General features: G+C 45.7%; 1 protein-coding gene across 2 annotated transcripts in view; it reads right to left on the reverse strand.

Moving 5' to 3' along the window:
* XRN2 (5'-3' exoribonuclease 2) overlaps positions 1-7,706 on the reverse strand; it is a 52,476-nt gene extending 44,770 nt beyond the window's left edge. The window contains exon 1 of one of the 2 annotated variants that reach the window (XM_075596235.1): positions 7,533-7,706. In XM_075596235.1, coding sequence (XP_075452350.1) covers positions 7,533-7,607 — 75 coding nt within the window. In that variant the 5' untranslated portion in view covers positions 7,608-7,706. The remainder of the gene's footprint in view (positions 1-7,532) is intronic. The other variant, XM_075596236.1, reaches the window with a different exon arrangement.
* Positions 7,707-21,442: the final 13,736 nt, after the last annotated feature.

A 21,442-nucleotide genomic window follows, 5' to 3' on the forward strand; every position in this document is an offset into this window, starting at 1 on the left:
CGTGGGAGCAGAGCAGAACGAAAATTACCCGGCACCATGTTCCAGGATGCAAGTAATTTCCGTGTACAGTACCGGATAATTTCCGGGTACATCACTGCAATGCGAATGGGCGTTTTGAGCTGCAACCGTGGTGCTATTGGCTGCATAGCCTCTGTGGATAGACTGCCTTTCTTGCAATCAGGCAAGCCCAAATATAGAACAGCAGGACACACACAAAAAAAAAAAACAACCACAACCACCTAGAAAGGAAGTATAGCTATTTATAATTCTTCTACACAGAATTATTTTCTATCCTCAGCTAGAGGGTGGGACCTAATCCATTTGTGCCCACTACAATGGGATGACCAGAAAAACACCTTTTTGTTTGTTCTTAATATAAATATGATGCATTCCCAACAACAAAATACAAGCCCCTAAATAACGCTTCCTCAAATGAACAATTAATTAAAAATATTACGTTCAAAGATTCTCTAGCAAACACTAAGGCTTTAGTAGGGGCTCGCCTACGCTTCCGCAAGCGTGCGGAAGCGTAGGTCTTATACAAAATTTAGGTTTGGCGCTCGCCGGAGCGTAGGGCCGGTCACGTGAGCGGTTCGCCCAATGAGGGCGAACCAGCTCCGTGACGTCACTGGCCCGCCTCCGGACGGCACGCGGACCAAGGCCAGGGAAAGCACCCGCTTTCCCTCAGCCTCCGCGCGCCTCAGCACGGGAGAAGGCACCATGGACGCAGCCTTAAGAGGAACTCCATTCCTTATCACAGGGTTGAAGTAGCAGCTCATTCAATGTTACTGCCTTAAAGCAAGTGAATCTGGCTCAGCTCTTTATGACCTTGGGCAAGGCAATATCTACCTATGATCCAGGCATCAACATCGTTAAAGCTGTAAGGGGCAGGGACTCGATATGCCTGCAACATTTTATGTACAGCTCCATACAAATTATCAGCACTATATACTAAATATTATGCAAGCAGAGAACATTCCCTCTAATGGAAATGTATCCCACTGCAGAACCCTGCCAATGTCAAAGACTTGAAGTTCAGCTAATACAATGTTGACCAACTGACAATCGCACACCAACTACATCAAATAGACAACCTCTATTATATCAACTGTGCAAAATTGTTCTGTTGTAGTACGGAAATAAATCCATAAGATACTTAATTATGCAGTTCATACTATTTTAGCAGTAAACAAACCAATAAAGTTGTTAGCTGTTATATAAAGACCAAGCTGCAGCATTACTAGCTGCAGGTTAAAATAAAAATGTTGTTTATAATACATACAGCATTTCAGGACTTTAGATACACAGGGGGTAGATAGAAGACATCCTTGAGCAGAACACAAGCATTGGGATGGCACATAGCGAGAAATTAGGGTCGAGATGTAACGAGGGGCAGAAGAATGAAAAGTTTTAAAAAAAAAGTGAGGAGGAGAATTGAATGCGAGATACGTGATTTGATAGGAAGCCAGGAGAGTGATTTCAGCAGGGGAGACGCCGAGACAGATTTAGGAAAGAGTAGATTGATTCTGGCAGCAGCATTAAAGATAGATTGCAGGGGAGACAGGTGAGAGAAAGAAAGGCCAGACAGCAGGAGGTTACAGTAATCGAGACGGGAGAGAATGAGGGCCCGAGTCAGAGTTTTAGCAGTCAAGTAAGGCCCCGTTCACACTGGGCGCTCACTCGTCACCGACCCCTGGCGGCCAATGGTAGTGTTCACTCTTGAAACTACCATTGGCTGCAAAATACGACGTCCACGCTGCTGCAGTCGCGGGAGTCTTTTGAAAGTAAGATTCATGGCTGCAGCAGCGTGACGGCAGTTTCAGCAGCCAAACACGCTTTTCTTTTATGGTTATACAGCCCCCCCCCCCCCACCCGGTCTCCGAAGTATAATATATAAAAAAAAAAAAAAAATTAAAAAAAAAGGAACGGGACACCGGGGGAAGGCCCCCTTAACTGTCTGCCACGAAAACGCATCCTCCCCCCGCATCAATTCATCTGCTGGGGATGATCACACATCACCCAGCAGACGGAGGCGCGCACACAGCGTTGCGAAGTGCGCTGTGTGAACGGGGCCTTACAGAGGAAAGGGCGTATCTTTGTAATATTGCGGAGGGAAAAGCGACAGGTTGATTGTGAAGGGAGAATGAGCGAGGAGTCGAGTGTGACCCCTAGGCAGCGTGCTTGGGCTACTGGGTGAATGTTAGTACTTCCAACAGTAATGTGGAAGGAGGTAGTAGGGTCAGGAGGAAGTAGGAGCTCTGTTTTGCCATGTTAAGTTTAAGTCAGCAGAGGGCCATCCAGGATTATATCGCAGAGAGACATTCAGAAACTTTGGTCTGTACAGCAGGCGTAATGTCAGAGGTTGAAAAGTAAATGTGTGTCGTCAGCATAGAGGTGATATTTAAACCCAAGAGATGTGATTGGGTCACCTAGAGAGTGTACAGAGAAAATAAAAGAGGTCCCAGGACAGAGCCCTGGGGTACCCCCACAAAGATCGATAGAGGAGGTTTCTGCAGAAACGAGGGGTAGATGGAGATGAAGGGGAGAAGCAAGAGAGAGAAAATTAGGTGATGGTCAAAGAGGAAAACGGGAAATGGAGAAATCGGAGAGAGAAAAGTTATTAGTGAAAACCAGGTCTAGGTAGTGGCTGCAGTCCACTGTTGAAGGCCAAAAGAAGATGTTAGAGAGAGAAAGCGGGAAGCCCAAGGGAGAGAGGTGTCATCAATGTGGCAGTTGAAGTCCCCAAGGAGAAGAACAGGGGAGTCTGAGGAGAGAAAGAAAGAGAGCCAGGATTCAAAATTAGAGAGGCAGAAGGAGGATGAGTAGAGGTAGGTGGGCGATAGATGACCGCCATGTGGACAGGGAGAGGAGAGAAGATCTGGACAGTATGAGCCATAAAAGTTGGGAAAAGCAAAAGAGGGAGGAATATGAAGGGTTAAGTAACGGAAAGTAGAGGATGAGGCCCACTCCTCCACCCCTGCCATCAGGTCGCGGGGTGTGAGAGAAAAAAAGAGAACAAGGAAGGGGGAGGAGAAAGGGAAAAGTTCTCGCATCAGCTTGAAGTGATGAAATAATAAATAAGGTCATCAGAAATACCATCCAGTGCAAAAAGGGATAAGGGGGCAATGAACAAAAACAAACAGAAAGGTTCCCTCATGAATGCACTCAGATTGATATAGTGGAAATAGTGAGGTATAATTAAATCCACTTTAATGAATAATAAAAACAAGTTTGTAGAGGGGCGTGGCAAGAAGGTCCAAGACCACCCCCTAATAACATACCAAAAGAGACTTCCACATAAAGTCAATAGGGAAGGGGATCTAAGGAAACACTAGATATAGCCAAATGGTATATAGGCTGGAGTATGTAAAGATTAATTCTAACAGAATAAGTACCTGCATGCAGTAAAGCAGTACTATTTTCTAAAAAACCGGCAGAGTAATAGGATAATCTCTACCGGTACTAAGTCTAGAGGAATATATGACACTAGTTCTGTACTTTAGATTGGCCATTTTCTGGTATTTACTTTGTGCTATTTGATTATATTCCTCTAGACTTGGTACCGGTAGAGATTATCCTTTTAGTCTGCTGTTTTTTTAGAAAATAGTACTGCTTTACTGCATGCAGGTACTTATTCTGTTGGAATTAATCTTTACATACTCCAGCCTATATACCATTTGGCTATATCTAGTGTTTCCTTAGGTCCCTTTCCCTATTGACTTTATGTGGAAGTCTCTTTTGGTATGTCATTAGGGGGTGGTCTTGGACCTTCTTGCCACGCCCCTCTGTACAAACATTTTTATTATTCATTAAATTGATTTTAATTATACCTCACTATTTTCACTATATCAATCTGAGTGCATTCATGAGGGAACCTTTGTTTGTTTTTGAGAAAAAGAGAGGGCAGCTTCCAGAGCAGAGTCAGACTGATTGAGCCAGGTCTGTTATAGCAAATAGGATTAGAGAGTGAGAGAGAAAGAAGTCATGCACAGAGAGGAACTTGTTAGAAAGGGAGCGAGCATTCCAAAGGGCAAAGGAGAAAGGGAGAGAGGATGGGTATCAGGTTGGGGGGGTTGACACCAGATGGAGTATAAATTGCATTTGGCAGGCGAGGACGAGAGCATGTAGAAATAAGGCAGGGACCAGAATTGGGAGAGATCCCCAGAAGCAAGGAGGAGAAGCATGGATAGAAAGAGAATGTGTGAGGATGATTTGTAGGGGTATGTTTTAGTGCATGGGATATAGCTGTATAGTGTCAGAGGGCGCAGGTAAGAAAGTAGTTCATTTGAAATGAGAAGTGGCAAAGAGGAGAAGAGATGGAGATAGATGAATAGAGTTGGAGACATAACGAGGCTGGTAGTAAGAAGTGCATGATTTGAAAATAAGTGAGGCCATAGCAAATATAAATAGTAAATGCGGCATCACAGCAATAGTAAAGTGCTGAGATATGCAGTCTGGGGTAGATAATAACCTCCTTTCAAGCGTAGATCAAATCCAGGATTTAGGGACAAAATCGGATTCAGGGCCAGTAGGTGTTGTCCACACCTTCTGAACTCCCTTTTAAACACCACTTTGCTCGCTACTTAAAATGTGCTACTTGAGCATGGGCTGCAGACAGCATGGGCTGCCGTATGTGGTTATACAGCTCTAAAATGTCACCTGACTGAATTCAGATCAGCCCAAGCAACTTAATTAGCACACAAGGGACATTAAAACAGATTGTTCTTCTAAACAGGGTGTTGTCCAAGTAGATGTTAATAAAAGATCAATCGTAGATGTGCTTAATTTAAGAGAGGGGTTCCAATCAAAGAAACATACCAGGTAGATGTTAATAAAAGATCAGTTGCATGGGTAAAGATCCTGCTTATCCAGGTTCACATAATGACTGACTTTCAACATCAATCCATCAGTGTAAGGCTTCGTCCATGGTTCTTGCTGGCGTGCGGAGGCGCGCTGAGGCTGAGGGAAAGCGGGTGCTTTCCCTGGCCTTAGACAGCGCGCCGTCCGTGGGCGTGTCGGCGGGTGGGCCAGTGACGTCACGGAGCTGGTTCGCCCTCATTGGGCGAACCGCTCACGTGACCGGCCCTGCGCTCCGGCAAGCAGGAAAATTTTTAATTTTCCTAAGACCTACGCTTCCGCAAGCGCGCGGCAGCGTAGGCGAGCCCCTACTAAAGCCGGTCTCATTGCGGCTGTAGGGGCTTAGTGCCGAGCGGAAGCGCGCCTCAGCCCGCAAGCACTAAACATGGACGCGGCCTAACTCAGCAGATACAACGTATCCTTATATTATATTACTAAAGTAACATTGTGTAACGATAGACAGTTTGCAGCTCCAACTGCAGGGAAAATTGGCAACACAAACAGAAAAGTGATGTATTGCAGGGGCGCGCAAACTGTTTACCCATGCGCACCCCTCTCTTCGGCGCCTCGCCCCGCCAAATGACGCATGGGGTCATGTGACGTCACGTTGCCATGGTCATGTGATGCCAGGTTACCATGACGACGCATCGCTGGAAGGGAAGTGTGTTATAGAGGTAACGCACTGTCCCCCGGCATTTAATTTAAATGCCTGGGGGGAGTGCGCAGGACCTCTATAACTGCTGCGCCGCCCCCCCCCCCCCCCCAAGAAAATCTAGTGCTCCCAGTTTGCGCACCCCTGTTGTATTGTACAGTTGGGGAAATGGGCTAAACCTGCTTTAGAAATCAAAGAATGCTCTGTATAATAAAACTCATTAAAAATGGCATTAAGTGTAGACTCTCTCAATGCATTAAGTATTATTTAATAGCATAGAACGGATATAAATATACATAAAATAAAAAAATGTATGTTTAAAATTACAAATGTCTAAAAATGCATCGGTATAATTTCACACAACCTTTATCACCGGAACATACAGGAAATACATTAGCGTGCAACATAGTTGACCACAACTGGTGATAAATCATATTAAAATCACTCTTTCACTAACTAGCTACTGCTGTTCTTTATGGTCTCTCACAGGCAGAGTCATAAATGATATCACAGGGTGACTGCAGGCAGCAGAAAGAACAAACATAGAAACATAGAAAATGTAGTCGCTATTAAACACATAACAGATAAATTCTGGGAGGAAATTCAATGAGCTTCATAGCTTTAAGTGACATGCATATTGTAGGACATGGAGGGGCCCCTGGGACACCGGAGGGTAATATATTACTTGGGTTACTACATATAAGAAAACCAAGGGATACTAAACCTTTTTGTAGAGTTGGGTTTAAAAAATGTAAAGCTCAAATATTTAGTCCCTAGCATACTTGACCCGAAATGATAGATGAAAATTATTACTATATTGGAATATAATCTCTACAAAGTCACTTAGAATCTCATTAAACCTTAGTGTTTATGTTTTCTATTCTTCCAAATAACATTGGATAAATTCTTGTTTATTAGAGAAATATCAGAAGTTCATAAAATGGCAATAACTAATGATTATATAATCTTGGGCCGAGGCATTCGACGTTTAATAAATTGCTGACAATACCTTTCTGACATTCCCGATAAGATTCTTCCCCCAAGACTAAACCAGTATAAAACAGCATGTTAGGAGGATAAATTTTTAGACTGTTTGCCAATATTCTGGTAAATCTATACTAAAAGAAATGGGCCAAATTATACCACTTGGCTCGTCTTTGCAATACAGATATAGCAATTGCTCACATGCACCTAGAGAACAAAAGATTTCCTTTGTGGCACAGCAATATCTTGTTAACCCTACACAATGTTCAAAAACAGACAAGAGTATACATACAGGGGAAAAACACTGCTCTAAATCTCACATTTTGCAAAGGCCTGAAGGCAAGCGGTTCCACAAGCACCTCACACTACAACAGCTTGGCTGGCACTACACATTTAGCCCTGAAGGGCCCAACCACACGCAAATTTAGAAGGAAGACTCACTGTATCCTTCGACCCACCCCGTTTGTTGGGAGGCATTGTAGCCCAAACAAGCTGTTAGGCAGCAGCACCACCACCACCGTGCCCATTGCACACTACACAGGCCTGCAGATGGACAACATACACCAACCAACACGTGACACTATCGGAAATATTGTTCAGTATTAAATGAAATGTGTTAAAAAAAAAATTAAAAAAACACCATAGATTTAAATCTATGTAATGCATGGAAAAAATTATATATAGTGCATCTTTCTATATCATGCATTTAATTCATTCGAAAATATTTGTTTCGTGATTTTTTTATTTCATGTGATATACACCAATAACTGGCGTTTACCCTGGTGCACATAATGAAATATTATTTGTTTCCTATTTTAATGGACCTCTTGCCGAAAGATTAACCCATCATGTGTCATTCACTTGTATGAGAGCAAGAAAACAAGTGCACATAAAACCGATGTGTCCAGGTAACAGACACAAGGCAGAGGCCTCCAAATCCCCACCCCCTGCCGGTCCATCTCGCACAGCCTGCGTATGACTGGGCCTTGCAGCAAAGAGCCGGCCTGGAGACCCACCCCTGCCAGCGCCCCTCTCTTACCTTCTCCTCCGTCGAGTGCACGACTATGGACGGATATTTTCGGCTCAACCAGCGGAAAAAGGCCGGGACTCCCATGCTCGGTACGGAAAGAAAGCACAGGCCGCGGCACGCACACACAATGTACGCAGCAAGGAACAGGAACACGCGGGGCACCACGGGAAAACTGGTCTCTGTGCAAACACTGTGACGTGAGGGGCGGAGTCACGACGATATGTTATGACTCGGACGTCGAGTGACGCTACCCTAAGGGGCGGGGCCAGGACGTTTCGTGGCCATGTTTGATGAGGGCAATATGCCTGAACAGTAGGTGAGACCTGTATGTGTTTTACTTTCTGGAATGCTATTTGTGCGAATTCAGATTTTTTTCCCCCAGCGCAGTGAGTTGCAATCAAAATGATTGAGGTGGAAATGTAATGAATTCAGACCCACCAATACTGGACCACATGGCAATAAGCACACTTTAGTTTAACTCTTTTGTTAATAGGGAATACCAATGTTTACAAGCAAGTGCAGTATGGACCTCCTATGAAGGCGCCATAACACTAAGGGGCCTATGCAGAGAGCAGCGCTATTTGAAAATTCGCCATTTTTTGGAGAAAATCGCGCAGAAAACAGCAGAAAATGGCGAGTTGCGAAAAACGCGCCAATTTTTTTTTTCTATTTCTAAAACTCGCCTCGCGGCTGGCGAGAACCTCCATCTCGCCAGTTTTAAAAATATCCTTATGCAGAGAGGCGTGAACGGCATCTAGCGGCTGTTCGCGCCAATAAAATGGCGCGATTGTCTCCTTTTTGCCTCGCCAGAAAAAGTTGGCAAGAAGCTGCCGCTCGCGGCCATAGCAAAGGGAAAAAAAAGGCGCGAATTTTTTTTAACACATTTCTGCAGCGCGCATCTCGCCAATTTAAACTCGCCAGACGCATTCATGTTAAACATAGCAGAATTCGCACATTTCTGCATATGGAGAATAAAATTCTCCAAAAAAGCTACTTTTTATTAAACTCGCCAATTTTAAAATTCACTGCTCTCTGCATAGGCCCCTTAGTATACACAAAGATCATTCCATAACTACAATACTTTTTTTGATTTATTTGTATATACTGATATAGATGTAGCCAGGTCCCTTCCGGTCCTTCGTTCCCCCCCCCTCCCCCTTACCTCCGCTGCTGTGGGGGGTGTTGCGGGGAGGCGACGGGCTTGCCGGCGGCTCCCTCCGCAGAGCGTCGCTATGTCCTGGTGCTCACGCATGCGCAGAGCAGTTGTGGCGGCCATATTGGGGTTGGCGCGAGAGGTCGCGCTTCAGCCGGAGGTCGCGCGTGCGCAGTGGAGTGGCAGAGAAGCGACGGTGGCCATTGCAGCATCGCGCATGCGCAGTGAGGATCGCGCACGCAGCCCCAATAGGAAAGAGCTTCATAGGGGACTACAAGACCCAGCAGCCTCTGGGGCTGCTTTACCACCTGACGCCAGAGAGCCAATAGGGCTGCAGGATTCCCTGAGAGGAGAGAAACATTTGGCGCGCTTAGGAGAGGAAGTAGGAGCTGGGACACAGATAGGGGAGGTTGTGTGTGCAGGGGTCAGGGACCCATTGCACTAGGCCCGGTAATCCCCTAGGCCCTGAGACATATTATGAGATTGTGGCTGCTGTAGGGACAGGCCCTAGGATAGGGAACCTGCCCCATTAGTGCTGCCAATAGAGTTCAGGGACCCAGCTGCAGTGCTGCACGGCCCTGTTGGTTGTGGTCTGAGACCAAACCCCTAAGAAGAGAGAGATTGCTGGAGAGTGGGATCCCCCAGCGGACAGCTCTCGCGTGCAGATCACGTCGCTGAGATCGCGGATCGGCGGATCCTTTGCGAAGATTTCAGCGGGCCCAGGTGCTGGCGCACTGGGCAGGTATCGTAACTAAGTGCACCAACAAATACATACACATTGTGGGCAGCGCTGTCTCAAATACCAAGGAGGTTGGGTGTGGGACTTTGGGGTGCTGTGGACACGGTGTGGGGTACATGGTGTGGGGTTATAGCCCTGCGAGGCGACCGGGTAGTTGTACTATTAGGGGTACAGAGTGATATCGTTGCTAATGTTATTATCTGTGTTGCCCATACAGTAACTGTTATATTGTGGGTCTGTTACAGTAAAGCCTTTCTATTTTATCACTGTGTGAGTAATGTTATTTTTTCCTGTGAGGGGCTGCTTCCACTCTGCTGGGATCTCTCATAGGTGGAGGCGCTGCACCATTTATAAGAGTAATTCACCCCAGGCTCCCAGCGATGGAGGCTTAGGCTCCTGCGAGCCAAACAGGTAAAAGGGCAGCACCAGTAGCTATTTACAGCCACCCCCCTGATCTCACTTAGGGGTGGGGGAAGCAGGGCTACATTTGGAGACGCTGCTGAGATCCAGACCTAGGGTGCCCGAATTCAGTTAAATTATGTCGCTCACGCTATCATTACCGTCATGCCAAGAGGTTTACAAATGGGCACTGGAGATGCAAGTACCGCCTCTCCACACACTGGTTGTGGGGCAGGTTCCTGCCCCATCCCGTTATATATACTTGATCCTGAGTCAGTATCCACAACTAAGGGGTGCAGTAAAGGTTCTAGGCCGCCGCATAGACGCGGACGGACTATGGTGCTCCGTGTTAGTGAGTGTAGGACACGAGGTACCAGAAGGGGGAGGTCCATCCACCCTATTCGAATATGCATAGCCCATTCCAGGAAGTCCCATTATTTACCCCGAGTTAGCAGTTTCTTCATGCACAAAGAGTCATAGTGTAGTTAAAGGGACTGTGATCAAAATGGAGACTCCCTCACCCGGGAATGCTAACAGTGAGTCACACCTAAAATGGCGTCTCCCGCCAAGTCTGGATGGCGCACGTGCTGCCTGCAAACAGGCGGCATGAGAATTGATTACCAAAATCTGTCCAGGTCTGGCGTGAAAACCAGAGCCCCGCCCCTGTCCTGTGGGTGGCTCAGCGCAGAGTCAGAACCACTCCTTGAAAGAGGGTGCTCCTCCTCTGGAGTCCACCAGGGGGAGCAAGCACAGTGAGTCTCAATCAGTAACTGCTGTCTCCACTGAGGAAAGTACAGGATGCAGCGAACCACATCCTCAGTTGTATGGTGTTTGGCCAGCAGAAGGAATGTATGTAACGTTTCTTTTGTGCCCGTGCTTACAGAAAGACCTTTATCTCTCGGGTGGTATGAACTTTGATACCTATCAGCGACCAAGAGGGGTTCAGGTAGTGAACGTGGAAGGAAGAAGATACGTCAGATGCCTGTGCCCCAAGTGTGATTTTCCAGATGGCGAATTGAGCTGGGGACCCAAGTGTGCCTGCTGCGGAGCACAGTTCCTGAAGCCAGTGCTGCTGTGGCCGGCGGAACCCGCAGAGAAAGATGCGGCAAACCAATCTACCTTGCTCACGGAAGTTTCGGAGGGCCCGTATGCTCTGTCCGCGGTTCCAGACTCAGCTCCAGAAACAGTTCCCATGCCGGAACCACAGATAAGTGAAGCTGAGGATAAAGAGCTGATTGCCTCCTCTACTGCGGACCTTGCTGTGGGCCAGTGTGCCTTCCAACGGCCGGCCCGGTCTACGATGATGGTACCGTCGGTCCCAGGTTTGGGACCAATACCTACCGACAAGAAGGGTGAGTTGACTGCCCCAGGGGTGTCTGGTGTGAGCTCCCAGGTGACCGCAGAGCACGGTAGCTCCTTAAGCATGGTTACCAGGGCGATTGGCTCACCTCGGCATCGCGTCCTGGCAGAGGTGTCTGTCACGGTAGCTTACAGGGTTATAATATACGCCAAATAACTGGGTTGAATTGAATACGACTGTGATATAATAAAGAGATTTTATTCCTTAAGACAGGTGGACACACAATATTGGACAAATAACAAACGGAATATATACACTTAGGAAGGGGACAATGAAATAACCCAGGATTCAGGTTAGCAGTTCATCAGGCATCAGGTATAAGAATGAAGACATGAAAGACAATGGGCAAAGAGCTTGCAATTGGTTATATGTGATTTGGGCTCTATCCCTAACATTGGGACTCAGGTATTGGATGACAATTACCCGAGTCCAATTACCTTTTGCCAACTCACGTGGGAAGCAAGATAGTACCTGCCCACAGGGGGTTCGCCTTCCTCTAGTCAGAGAACCATTTCCTTAGCCCCACTCTAAAAAGCTGGCGCCTCCAAGTCTGCCAGATGACGATCTGGACAGGGAAATTCTAACTTTAAGTGTGACGTCCTGCTCTTCCCCGCCCTAGAATACTTAATCAGGGTGGGGGAGCCTTTGATCAGGGTATTCCCTGTAGACACACTGTCGCCCCCTGGCCATTAACATACCTCATGGGCCAGTAACTTTCGTGGGCTTTACAGTAGGCATGAATATACATTATATATTTCACAATCTTTATACCTAAATATCCGTTCGGTGGGTCCGAGTTGGCCGAAATTTGCCATGGCCTCATGCCGGAGGTGACTTTACATGGTGGCCAAATCTCAGCTTCGTACGACCCACCGAACCGGAGTTACAACTTTCACCTTTAATTCCCCATAGGGAACAATGGGGTTTTCTCCGCCATTGGAGTCAATGGGAAATTAGTGCATTTCACTCTGACATTGGAGTCAATGGCAGCAACCAAACTTTACACAGTTAACCATACTCCGTTCGGTTGATCAGAGAGGGCTGGAAATTGACATGCAATCATGCCGGAGCTATGACTGCAGGGTGGCCAAATCCCAGTCTTCTAGCCCTTACCGAACCGGAGATAATGGTTTCAGGTTTATACACTTTTACACTTCGCATTTTAAAACCTAGCGGCTTTCTCCCTCATGGCGGCCAATGTCGATGACCGCAACTTTACAAATGAAATACTCTCCGTTCGGTTAGTCTGAGAGGGCTGGAAATTGCCATGCAATCATGCTGGAAGCATGACTACCCGGTGGCCAAATTCAGCTCTCCAGCTATCACCGAACCGGAGATAAGCACATCAGGTTATGACAATTTTATACTTAGCCGTTTTAACCTAGCGGCTTTTCTCCGCCAATGTGGTCAATGGCGGCGACCCTTGTGGCGGGCGCGACCCTTTCTCGCGGCCATTGCCTGTCGGACCCTGTTGGGGTCGAGTGAGGGGGTCCCCACGAGCTAGGGGCAAAAATAATTTTATTGCTAGCTGCCCCAGAACCGGAGTTACCAACTTTAATTGATGGTGAACTTGGCCGTGACCGAGTTCCCATGGCAATTTACAATCAAAGCTCTTTCTTTGAGGTTGTAACTATTTTCGGATACTGTGGTTTGGCCGGCAGCCAACTCAGTTCCTGGAGAGCGGACTCGAGGTATTCCCATTAAAATGCATTGCGCCATTCATTTCAATGGGGAAGCTCCGCTCGTCCTCTTGGGCTCCACCTGCTGGTCTTCTTAGGTATCGGGCCAAAAACTTTGAAATCTCCATAGACTTCTATGGAGCTCCAATGGCGACCTATGAGACAGTGTTGCAAATGGGGGATGAAAAGGTGGGAAGGGGAACAAAGGGTCATAAACATACCAACACAGTTAACCCTTTCCCTCCCAACCTTATCCCAGTGTATGTGCTTGGTGTACATACTGTAAGGGTCAAAACACATGTAATCAGCGAAATACATTCAACCAAAAGGGGGAAACACATATTGTACTGAGGCAGGGGAATAAAAACACATTTAACCATTTTTATAGTTAACCCCTCGCCTCCCACACGGTGATAGGGGTGGCCAGCTGGGGGGTAACCCCTTTATTACCGGGCCAGCCACCTCCTCTCGTGACAGTGTCCCCCGTAGAAGTTTGCTGCCCGGTGGTACGTGTGGATCTGTACCCACCGCAGGGCGCCGCAATGTCCAGGTGCTCGCGGAGGCTTGCGCAGAACAGTCGCGGTCGCCATATTGAGGTTGGCGCGAGAGGTCGTGCATCAGCAGGAGGTCGAGCGTGCGCAGTGGAGTGGCAGAGAAGCGGCGGCCATTACAGCATTGCGCATGCGCAGTGAGGATCGCGCACGCAGCCCCAATAGGAAAGAGCTTCATAGGGGACTTCAAGACCCAGCAGCCTCACTTCTGCGGTAGTCGGGCTGACTGACCACTAGGTCTTTACTTTATTTTGCCCCCCCTTAAATCTATATTATCCATATGAGCTTATGGACAGATCATAGTGTTCCTATTTTGAATTATCTTCTCAATTATCAAAGATGATTTTGTGTACACACGGATATTGAGCGTCATTCTCTACATTACTCCTCTTGGGGCTGCTTTACCACCTGACGCCAGAGAGCCAATAGGGCTGCAGGATTCCCTGAGAGGAAAGATAAATTTGGCGCGCTTAGGAGAGGAAGGAAGAGTAGGAGTTGGGACACAGATAGGGGAGGTTGTGTGTGCAGGGGTCAGGGACCCACTGCACTAGGCCCGGTAATCCCCTAGGCCCCAGCTAGGCCCTGAGACATATTATGAGATTGTGGCTGCTGTAGGGACAGGCCCTAGGATAGGGAAACGTGAAATATAATTGTGCGCAACTAATACAACCTCACAGTGGTAAGACACAAATCGTGACTAAATATAACCAAAAGTGCATACCCACATACCCAGTATAGGGAATAATATATATATATATAACCGTAATAGGTGAATGAAATACTAGCGTCTGCATTTGTATCAATAGAGTGTCTCATCCTCTGCACTAGAGAAACAAAAACAAAAGAAAACAGGGCAAAAACGCACATAGTGAAGTACATAAAGATGTATTCTATCAATAAAAAGGTAAGTAATCTGCGTACATCAGATAAGTAGGGTAAAAGCATTGACTGTGATAAACACAGAGGTTACCAATCAGCAGAAATGTACACAAAAGGAGATCATCTAGTCTCGATGGTACCAGGGGGTCGTCTCGGCTCGTCAGTGGCGGTGGCCTCTCTCATTAGTGGCACTATGGATCCGTCTCGGAGCTGGCGTCCCTTCTATCAGGATGGTTTCGTTTCGGTAAGATGAATTCCAAAAATTAGAAGATTGTATCTCCTTGTGGTGTAGTGATCACATCCCAGTGATGGTCACAAATTCGAAATGTCCATGAATACTGATTGTCCGTGTATCACAGGTTAGTAGAAAGCCCAAGTAGATACCTGGTATGCAGTGAACCGGTCAATGACATCACTGTTAGTCGCGCACGGTCCATCACGGTGCGTCGCGTGTGAAGAGTGTCAGACTCGATACACAAACACACTGTGTGCTACAAGGGGATCACAAGCTAAGAAGAATAATAAAAAAGTGACAATCCTACGCGTTTCGTAGCGGCAATGCTACTTCCTCAGGGATAATCGCTCAATGGTTCAGAAGATGTTAAATACCCCGCGAGGCTCACACATTGGTTGGCACAGGGCATAGACATCCAATCGGATGAGCATCAATGGCAATCACATCAGGTGAAACATAATCACCAATTACATACATAATACATGAAAATGAAAAAAAAAAGGAACAAACTACGTAATACATATACAAAGACAATAAAAATCTAATAAAAAACTTACAAATCTGAAACTATTAAAAATCTGAAATGACAGAAAAAACCATGATTAGAATGGATACAGAACATAATTAAAATTTGACAAATAATATATTGACGGATATGTGCACAGCTTAATAAAGAGTCCACACATCAATGTCTTCATTCAGCCCCTTGGGCGACATTGTATCTAACCTATGTATCCAGAAGGATTCTTGGGTAGAAAGAGTTTTAACCCTATCTCCTCAACGCCTACTACAAGGGAAATGTTGAATGCCTTTAAAAGTGAGGAAAGAAGGATCCTTATTGTGATATTGTAAAAAATGACGAGATACACTATGCTAAGTGAAACCACTTCTGATATTGCGAATATGTTCTTGTATGAATATCTTCAATACGCGTTTAGTTCTACCGACATATTGAAAGTCGCAGGAACATTCAAGGAGATATACTATATAGGAAGAAGTACATAAAATGAAGTCTTCAATAGTGAAGACTTCCTTAGTTGTTTTAGAAATTATGTGTTTTTTATCGGAATGGAGGAATCTGCAAATTGAGCATCTACCACAGGTATGGTTACCTACAGGTTTGGTAGTAAGCCACCATTTATCAGCAGTTGGATTCATCTCATGTCCAATATCGCTAGGGGCCAATAGATTTGTAAAATTCTTGGCTTTCCTGTATATAAAACTAGGTCTCTTGACAAGCTGGGTCCCTAAGATGGGGTCATTACAAAGAATATTCCAATATTTAGAAATAATATTTTCTATGCTTTTATTTGCTGAGTTGAAATTCGTAATAAATGCTACGTCAATCTGTTGGTCATTTATTATATGCTTTTTCTTAGTACTTGGAACAAGTAATGTGTCGCGATCCATGAGCCTCACTCTCGTTAGTTCTTTTGCAAGTAGATCCATAGGGTTGCCTCTTTCAATGAACCTCTGTACTAGTCTGTCTGCCTGTTTATCAAAAACTTCTGTGTTACTACTGTTCCTTCTCAATCTCATAAATTGTCCTCCTGAAATATTTTGAATCCAGGAGGGTTTATGATTGCTAGTTGCCATTAGGAGGTTGTTCATATCAACCTCCTTAAAAAGGTCTCCGTCTCAACGCCACCGTTAGCTGACGCTATTAATCTGAGATCCAAAAAAATCTATTACTGTTGAATCAGTGGTATGCGTAAATATCAAGTTATAACTATTGTTATTGATATAGCGCATAAACTCATTAACAGACTCCACGCCCCCGTTCCACACACATAGAACGTCATCTATATAGCGATGCCATGCTATAATGTTCCCCCTAAAGGGGTTATTACCCCAAATAAACAGATTTTCCCATTCTCCCACGTACAGGTTTGCGAAACTGGGGGCAAATCGTGTCCCCATTGCTGTTCCGCAAATCTGCAAGTAGAAGTCTGAGAGAAACATGAAGTAGTTGTGCTTTAATATGAAACCAATTGACTGGAGAATGAATTCTGTTTAGAGGATGCAGTGAGGGATCACTTTCAAGAAAGGCACTCACAGCTTCTACCCCTTTCAGATGTGGGATATGTGTGTATAAAGCCTGTATATCACAGGTCACCCATCTGTAGGTGTCTTTCCATTTAAGGTCACAGCACAGATTCAGAACCGCAGTGGAATCTTTAAGATATGACGGTAACTTACCAACAAGGGATTGGAGAAAGAAATCAACGTATTGCGACAGGTTCGCAGTTAAAGACTGTATCCCCGATATAATGGGTCTTCCTGGGGGGTCAATACTTGCTTTATGCATTTTGGGTAGGTGGTAAAATATTGGTATTCTAGGATTGTCTGAATACAAAAAAGAAAACTCGGCAGGTGAAATAACAGACTTAGATAGTGCATCATCCAACATTAATTTGAAAAGAATTAAGAATTCCTTCGTAGGATCTTTTCCCAATATTTTATAGAAATAGGCATCTTGTAATAGTCTATGGGCTTCTTTTTCGTAGTCACTGCGATTCTGCAGCACTACGCCTCCACCCTTATCTGCTTGCTTTATAATTATATCCTTATTTTCTTTCAAAGTTTTCAAGGCCACATTTTCTTTAATATTCAAATTCTGTTTGATATCTCCTATTTTAAAATCTTTGACTAGCAAATTAAACTAATTATTGACCATATTGAAAAAGGTATCCGAATGATGACCCTTAGAATGAGCTGGATAGAACTTGGATTGAGCTTTAAATGGTATATGTTTACAACCATCCTGAACAGTGTTAAAAACATTAGATACATCCGCAACATCAGAAGTGGAATCAAATTGTGATTTATGTAGATCCTATGATAGGGAGCCTGCCCCATTAGTGCTGCCAATAGAGTTCAGGAAACAGCTGCAGTGCTGCGCGGCCCTGTTGGTTGTGGTCTGAGACCAGACCCCTAAGAAGAGAGAGATTGCTAGAGAGTGGGATCCCCCAGCGGACAGCTCTTGCATGGAGATCACATCGCTGAGGAGATCACGGATCGCGGATCCTTTGCGAAGATATCAGTGGGCCCAGGTGCTGGCGCACTGGGCAGATAGTGTAACTAAGTGCACCAACAAATACATACACATTGTGACCACCCTCTTTGATAGGCTGTTGGATCGCGCAGGTGCGTCCTATTACACAGCCGATTGAGACAGAGGTGGAGCTTCCAGGGAGTGCACGCAACCCGCTGGCGACCCGGTCGCACGCCATCAGTGTGCGCCACGACACCCTCATCAGTACGTGGGCGGAGACCGGAGGCGGGACCCGCGGGGACAGAGAAGCGTGGGGTACCGTTGTGCCGTGTAGCTCTGACGTCGGGGCGGGAACAAGAGGCAGAGACCGCAGACCGCCGGGGAGACCTCGCACCATGCATCAATGCTAGAGGCAAGAGAGTGTACCCTGGACCCAGGAATCGTGGAGACCGACGGAGCCCGCGCACTGCTCATGAGCACCACCGTTAGACTGCCTTTCTTGAGTGCCACTGGATCCAGACGAGCGGGTGAGGGTTAAGGGGACAGAACCGCCAGAATGGCGAATCCTCACAGTACCCCCCTCCCCCACCTTTAGGAGCGACGTCCGGGCGACTCCATGAAGGCTTTTCCGTAAAATTTAGATGAAACCTCCTAACCATTCTTGCCGCATGAACCCGATGACTGGGAATCCAAGATCTCTCCTCAGGGCCGAAACCCTTCCAATGAATGAGATAATACAAAGAACCTCGAGAAAATTTGGAATCCAGGATAGATTGGATTTCGTAATCGGGCTGACCCTGTACCAACATGGAGGTGGTGGGTAGAACGGGAATGGAATGTGCGTTCTGGATCACTGGTTTGAGTAACGACACATGGAAAACTGAGGGAATTCTCATGGATGAAGGTAAGGACAGACGATAAATTACCGGATTGGTCTTTTCGGAAATAGAGAACAGACCGAGGAATCTAGGCGCGAACTTCATTGACGGAAACCTTCAGCCTAATATTTTCATAAGACATCCAGACTTTATCGCTAGGTTTGAATTTAGGAGCTGGTCTGCGATGGCGATCAGCCTGACGTTTCTGTCTCTCAACGTCTGATTTGATGTTCCTTTGGGTCCTTTTCCACAGATTTTGAAGTTCCCTGATCCTGTCGTCGGCGGCTGAGACCCCTGAGGTAGAAACTGTAAGAGGAAGAGTAGCGGGATGGAACCCGTAATTAATGAAAAAAGGAGATTCAGTGGTCGATTCACTACGAAGATTATTGTGTGCGAATTCCGCCCAAGGAAGAAGCTCCAACCAATCGTCCTGGGAATCGGACACAAAGTCCGAATGAATTTTTTAAAGACTGGTTAGTCCTCTCCGTCTGCCCATTAGTCTGCGGGTGGTACCCAGAAGAAAAGTGAAGAGATATGCCTAACTGAAGACAAAAAGAGCGCCAAAATTTAGATACGAACTGCGATCCCCTATCAAATACAATCCCTGTTGGAACCCCGTGAAGACGAAAGATCTCCTTGATGAATATCTCAGCAAGTTTGGGAGAGCTAGGTAGGCCTTTGAGCGGTACAAAATGTGATTGCTTGGAGAACCGATCTACTACTAGAACTACAAGGATAGTGTTCATACCCTCAGAATTGGGTAAATCCATCACGAAATCCATGGATAAGTGTGTCCATGGCCGAACCGGAACAGGTAATGGCTGAAGTAACCCAGCAGGGAGGTTTCTGGAAGTCTTAGTTCTGGCACAAGTTGGGCACGCAAGTACAAAGTCTTAACATCCTTCTGCATCCGAGACCACCAGAATGTCCGGGAGATGAGATCCAATGTCCTTTTTGCCCCGATTTGGAAGAATGTCCCCACTCCAAGAACTGTTTGGGCAAAGGAGGAGAAGTAAACAGATGACCCTCAGGGACCAAAAGGTTATCAGGAATCTGGTTTTGTTGAAGAACGATATCCTTTAAAGCCAAAGCCTCAAAGTTAGTGGAAGAAAGAATAAGTTTAGAAGGAAGAATAGACTCGAGTTGATCCTCTGAATTGTCCTCAAGAGAAAACTGACGAGAGAGAGCATCTGCTTTGACGTTTTTCGTCTCAGGAAGGTAGGAGATAACAAAGTTGAACCTTGAAAAGAAGAGTGATTGTCACGGTAGCTTATGAAAAGATATAATGAACACCAAATATCTGGGTTGAACTGAACGAGGCTTAGATATAATAAAATATAATTTATTCCTTAAATAAGGTGAACACAGCAATATAGTACAATCAACAGGCAAGAAGATAACACTTACTTAGGGTTGGGGAATGGAGAAGTATGCAATAGCAATTCTCCAGCAGTCCAGTGACATTCAAGATGGAATCAGAAGCACAACTCCAGCAATCCAGTGACATTCAAGATGGTATCAGAAGCACAACTCCAGCACAACTAAAAACTGTAGGGTTGACACAGTTTATATACCTGTGCAACCCTATTCTTAACATTGAACACAGCCTATTAGTGAACAATTATCTGTATCCACTCTCTAATGTGTAGACACAGACTAACAGACTAACCCATGCCCTCAGGTAACAATCAGACTGGCAGAGTTTGTTGATTGACTAATACTTAATCCCTAGACATTGGGTAACAATCAAGGCAGTTACTTTTTGATCACCGTGCTTAGGCTACTCAGCCATCTGCCCTTCATGACTTATTAGCCTAGCAAATGGCGTCTGCATTTTCAGAACAGATCCAAAATAAAATACATATACACTTTAATATCTACACATATTAATAAGTTCCATTCTGGTGGGCTCAGTGGGTCGACCTTTGCCAGTTTTTAATGCCTACAGTGACTCCACATATTGGCCAAATATGAACTCTCTGCGACCTCCAGAACTGGAGATACAGAAATGCACTTTAAAACATTAATATACATGCTTATAACGGATCCTGGGAACAGGGGAACATACATTTTCAAGGTATAAATAAGGTGCAAACCTCATCCCTGGACCGCAGTCCAGTTAACCCCTTGTCTCTCTGGTGAGGTCAGGGGATGGCCATATGGGGTGCAACCCCTTTAATACCGGGCCACCCCCTTTCTCCCTCTACAGTGATCATCTTGCTTGGCGTGCTCCCAGGCGACGAGCTCCCTCATTGTACAACAAATTCTTCTGATCCGTAAGAATTGTTATAGGCATCTCAGTTCCTTCTAGAAGGTTTCTTTATTCTTCCAAGGCAAGTTTCATGGCCAAGAGTTCACGATTACCAATATCATAGTTACGTTCAGTTGCAGAAATTTTTTTGGAGAAAAAAGCACAAGGATGCAACCTGGCCTGAGGATTTTTCCTCTGGGAAAGAACAGCGCCCACACCGATGGCAGATACATCCACCTCGAGGGTAAAGGGGAGCTTAGGATCAGGATGAACCAGAACCGGGGCGGATACGAATGCTTTTTTTAAGAGATCAAAAGACTTGACTGCAGCAGTAGACCAAGACGAGGGATCCGCTCCTTTTTTGGTAAGAGCCGTCAGGGGAGCTACTAGAAAAGAGAAATTCTGAATGAATCTGCGATAATAATTGGAAAACCCCAGGAAGCGCTTGTACAGCCTTGAGCGTGGTGGGTTGAGGCCAGTCCAGAACCGCTATGATCTTGGCAGGATCCATCGTAAGGCCGGTATCCGAAATGATGTATTCTAAAAAACCTGTAGAAGATTGATGAAAATTACACTTTTCAAGTTTTGCACATAAATGATTCTCGTAGATGAAGCAGAACTTGTTTGACGTGTCCTAAATGTTCCTGCACAGACTTAGAAAAACTCAGGATATTGTCCAAGTAAACAACTACAAACGAGTTGAGAAGATCCCTGAATATCTCATTGACAAAATCTTGGAACACAGCTGGGGCATTACAGAGGCTGAAAGGCATGACCAGGTACTCGTAATGTCCGTCTCG

This window comes from Ascaphus truei, chromosome 4, assembly GCF_040206685.1.
Source record: "Ascaphus truei isolate aAscTru1 chromosome 4, aAscTru1.hap1, whole genome shotgun sequence".
Taxonomy (NCBI): Eukaryota; Metazoa; Chordata; class Amphibia; order Anura; family Ascaphidae; genus Ascaphus; species Ascaphus truei.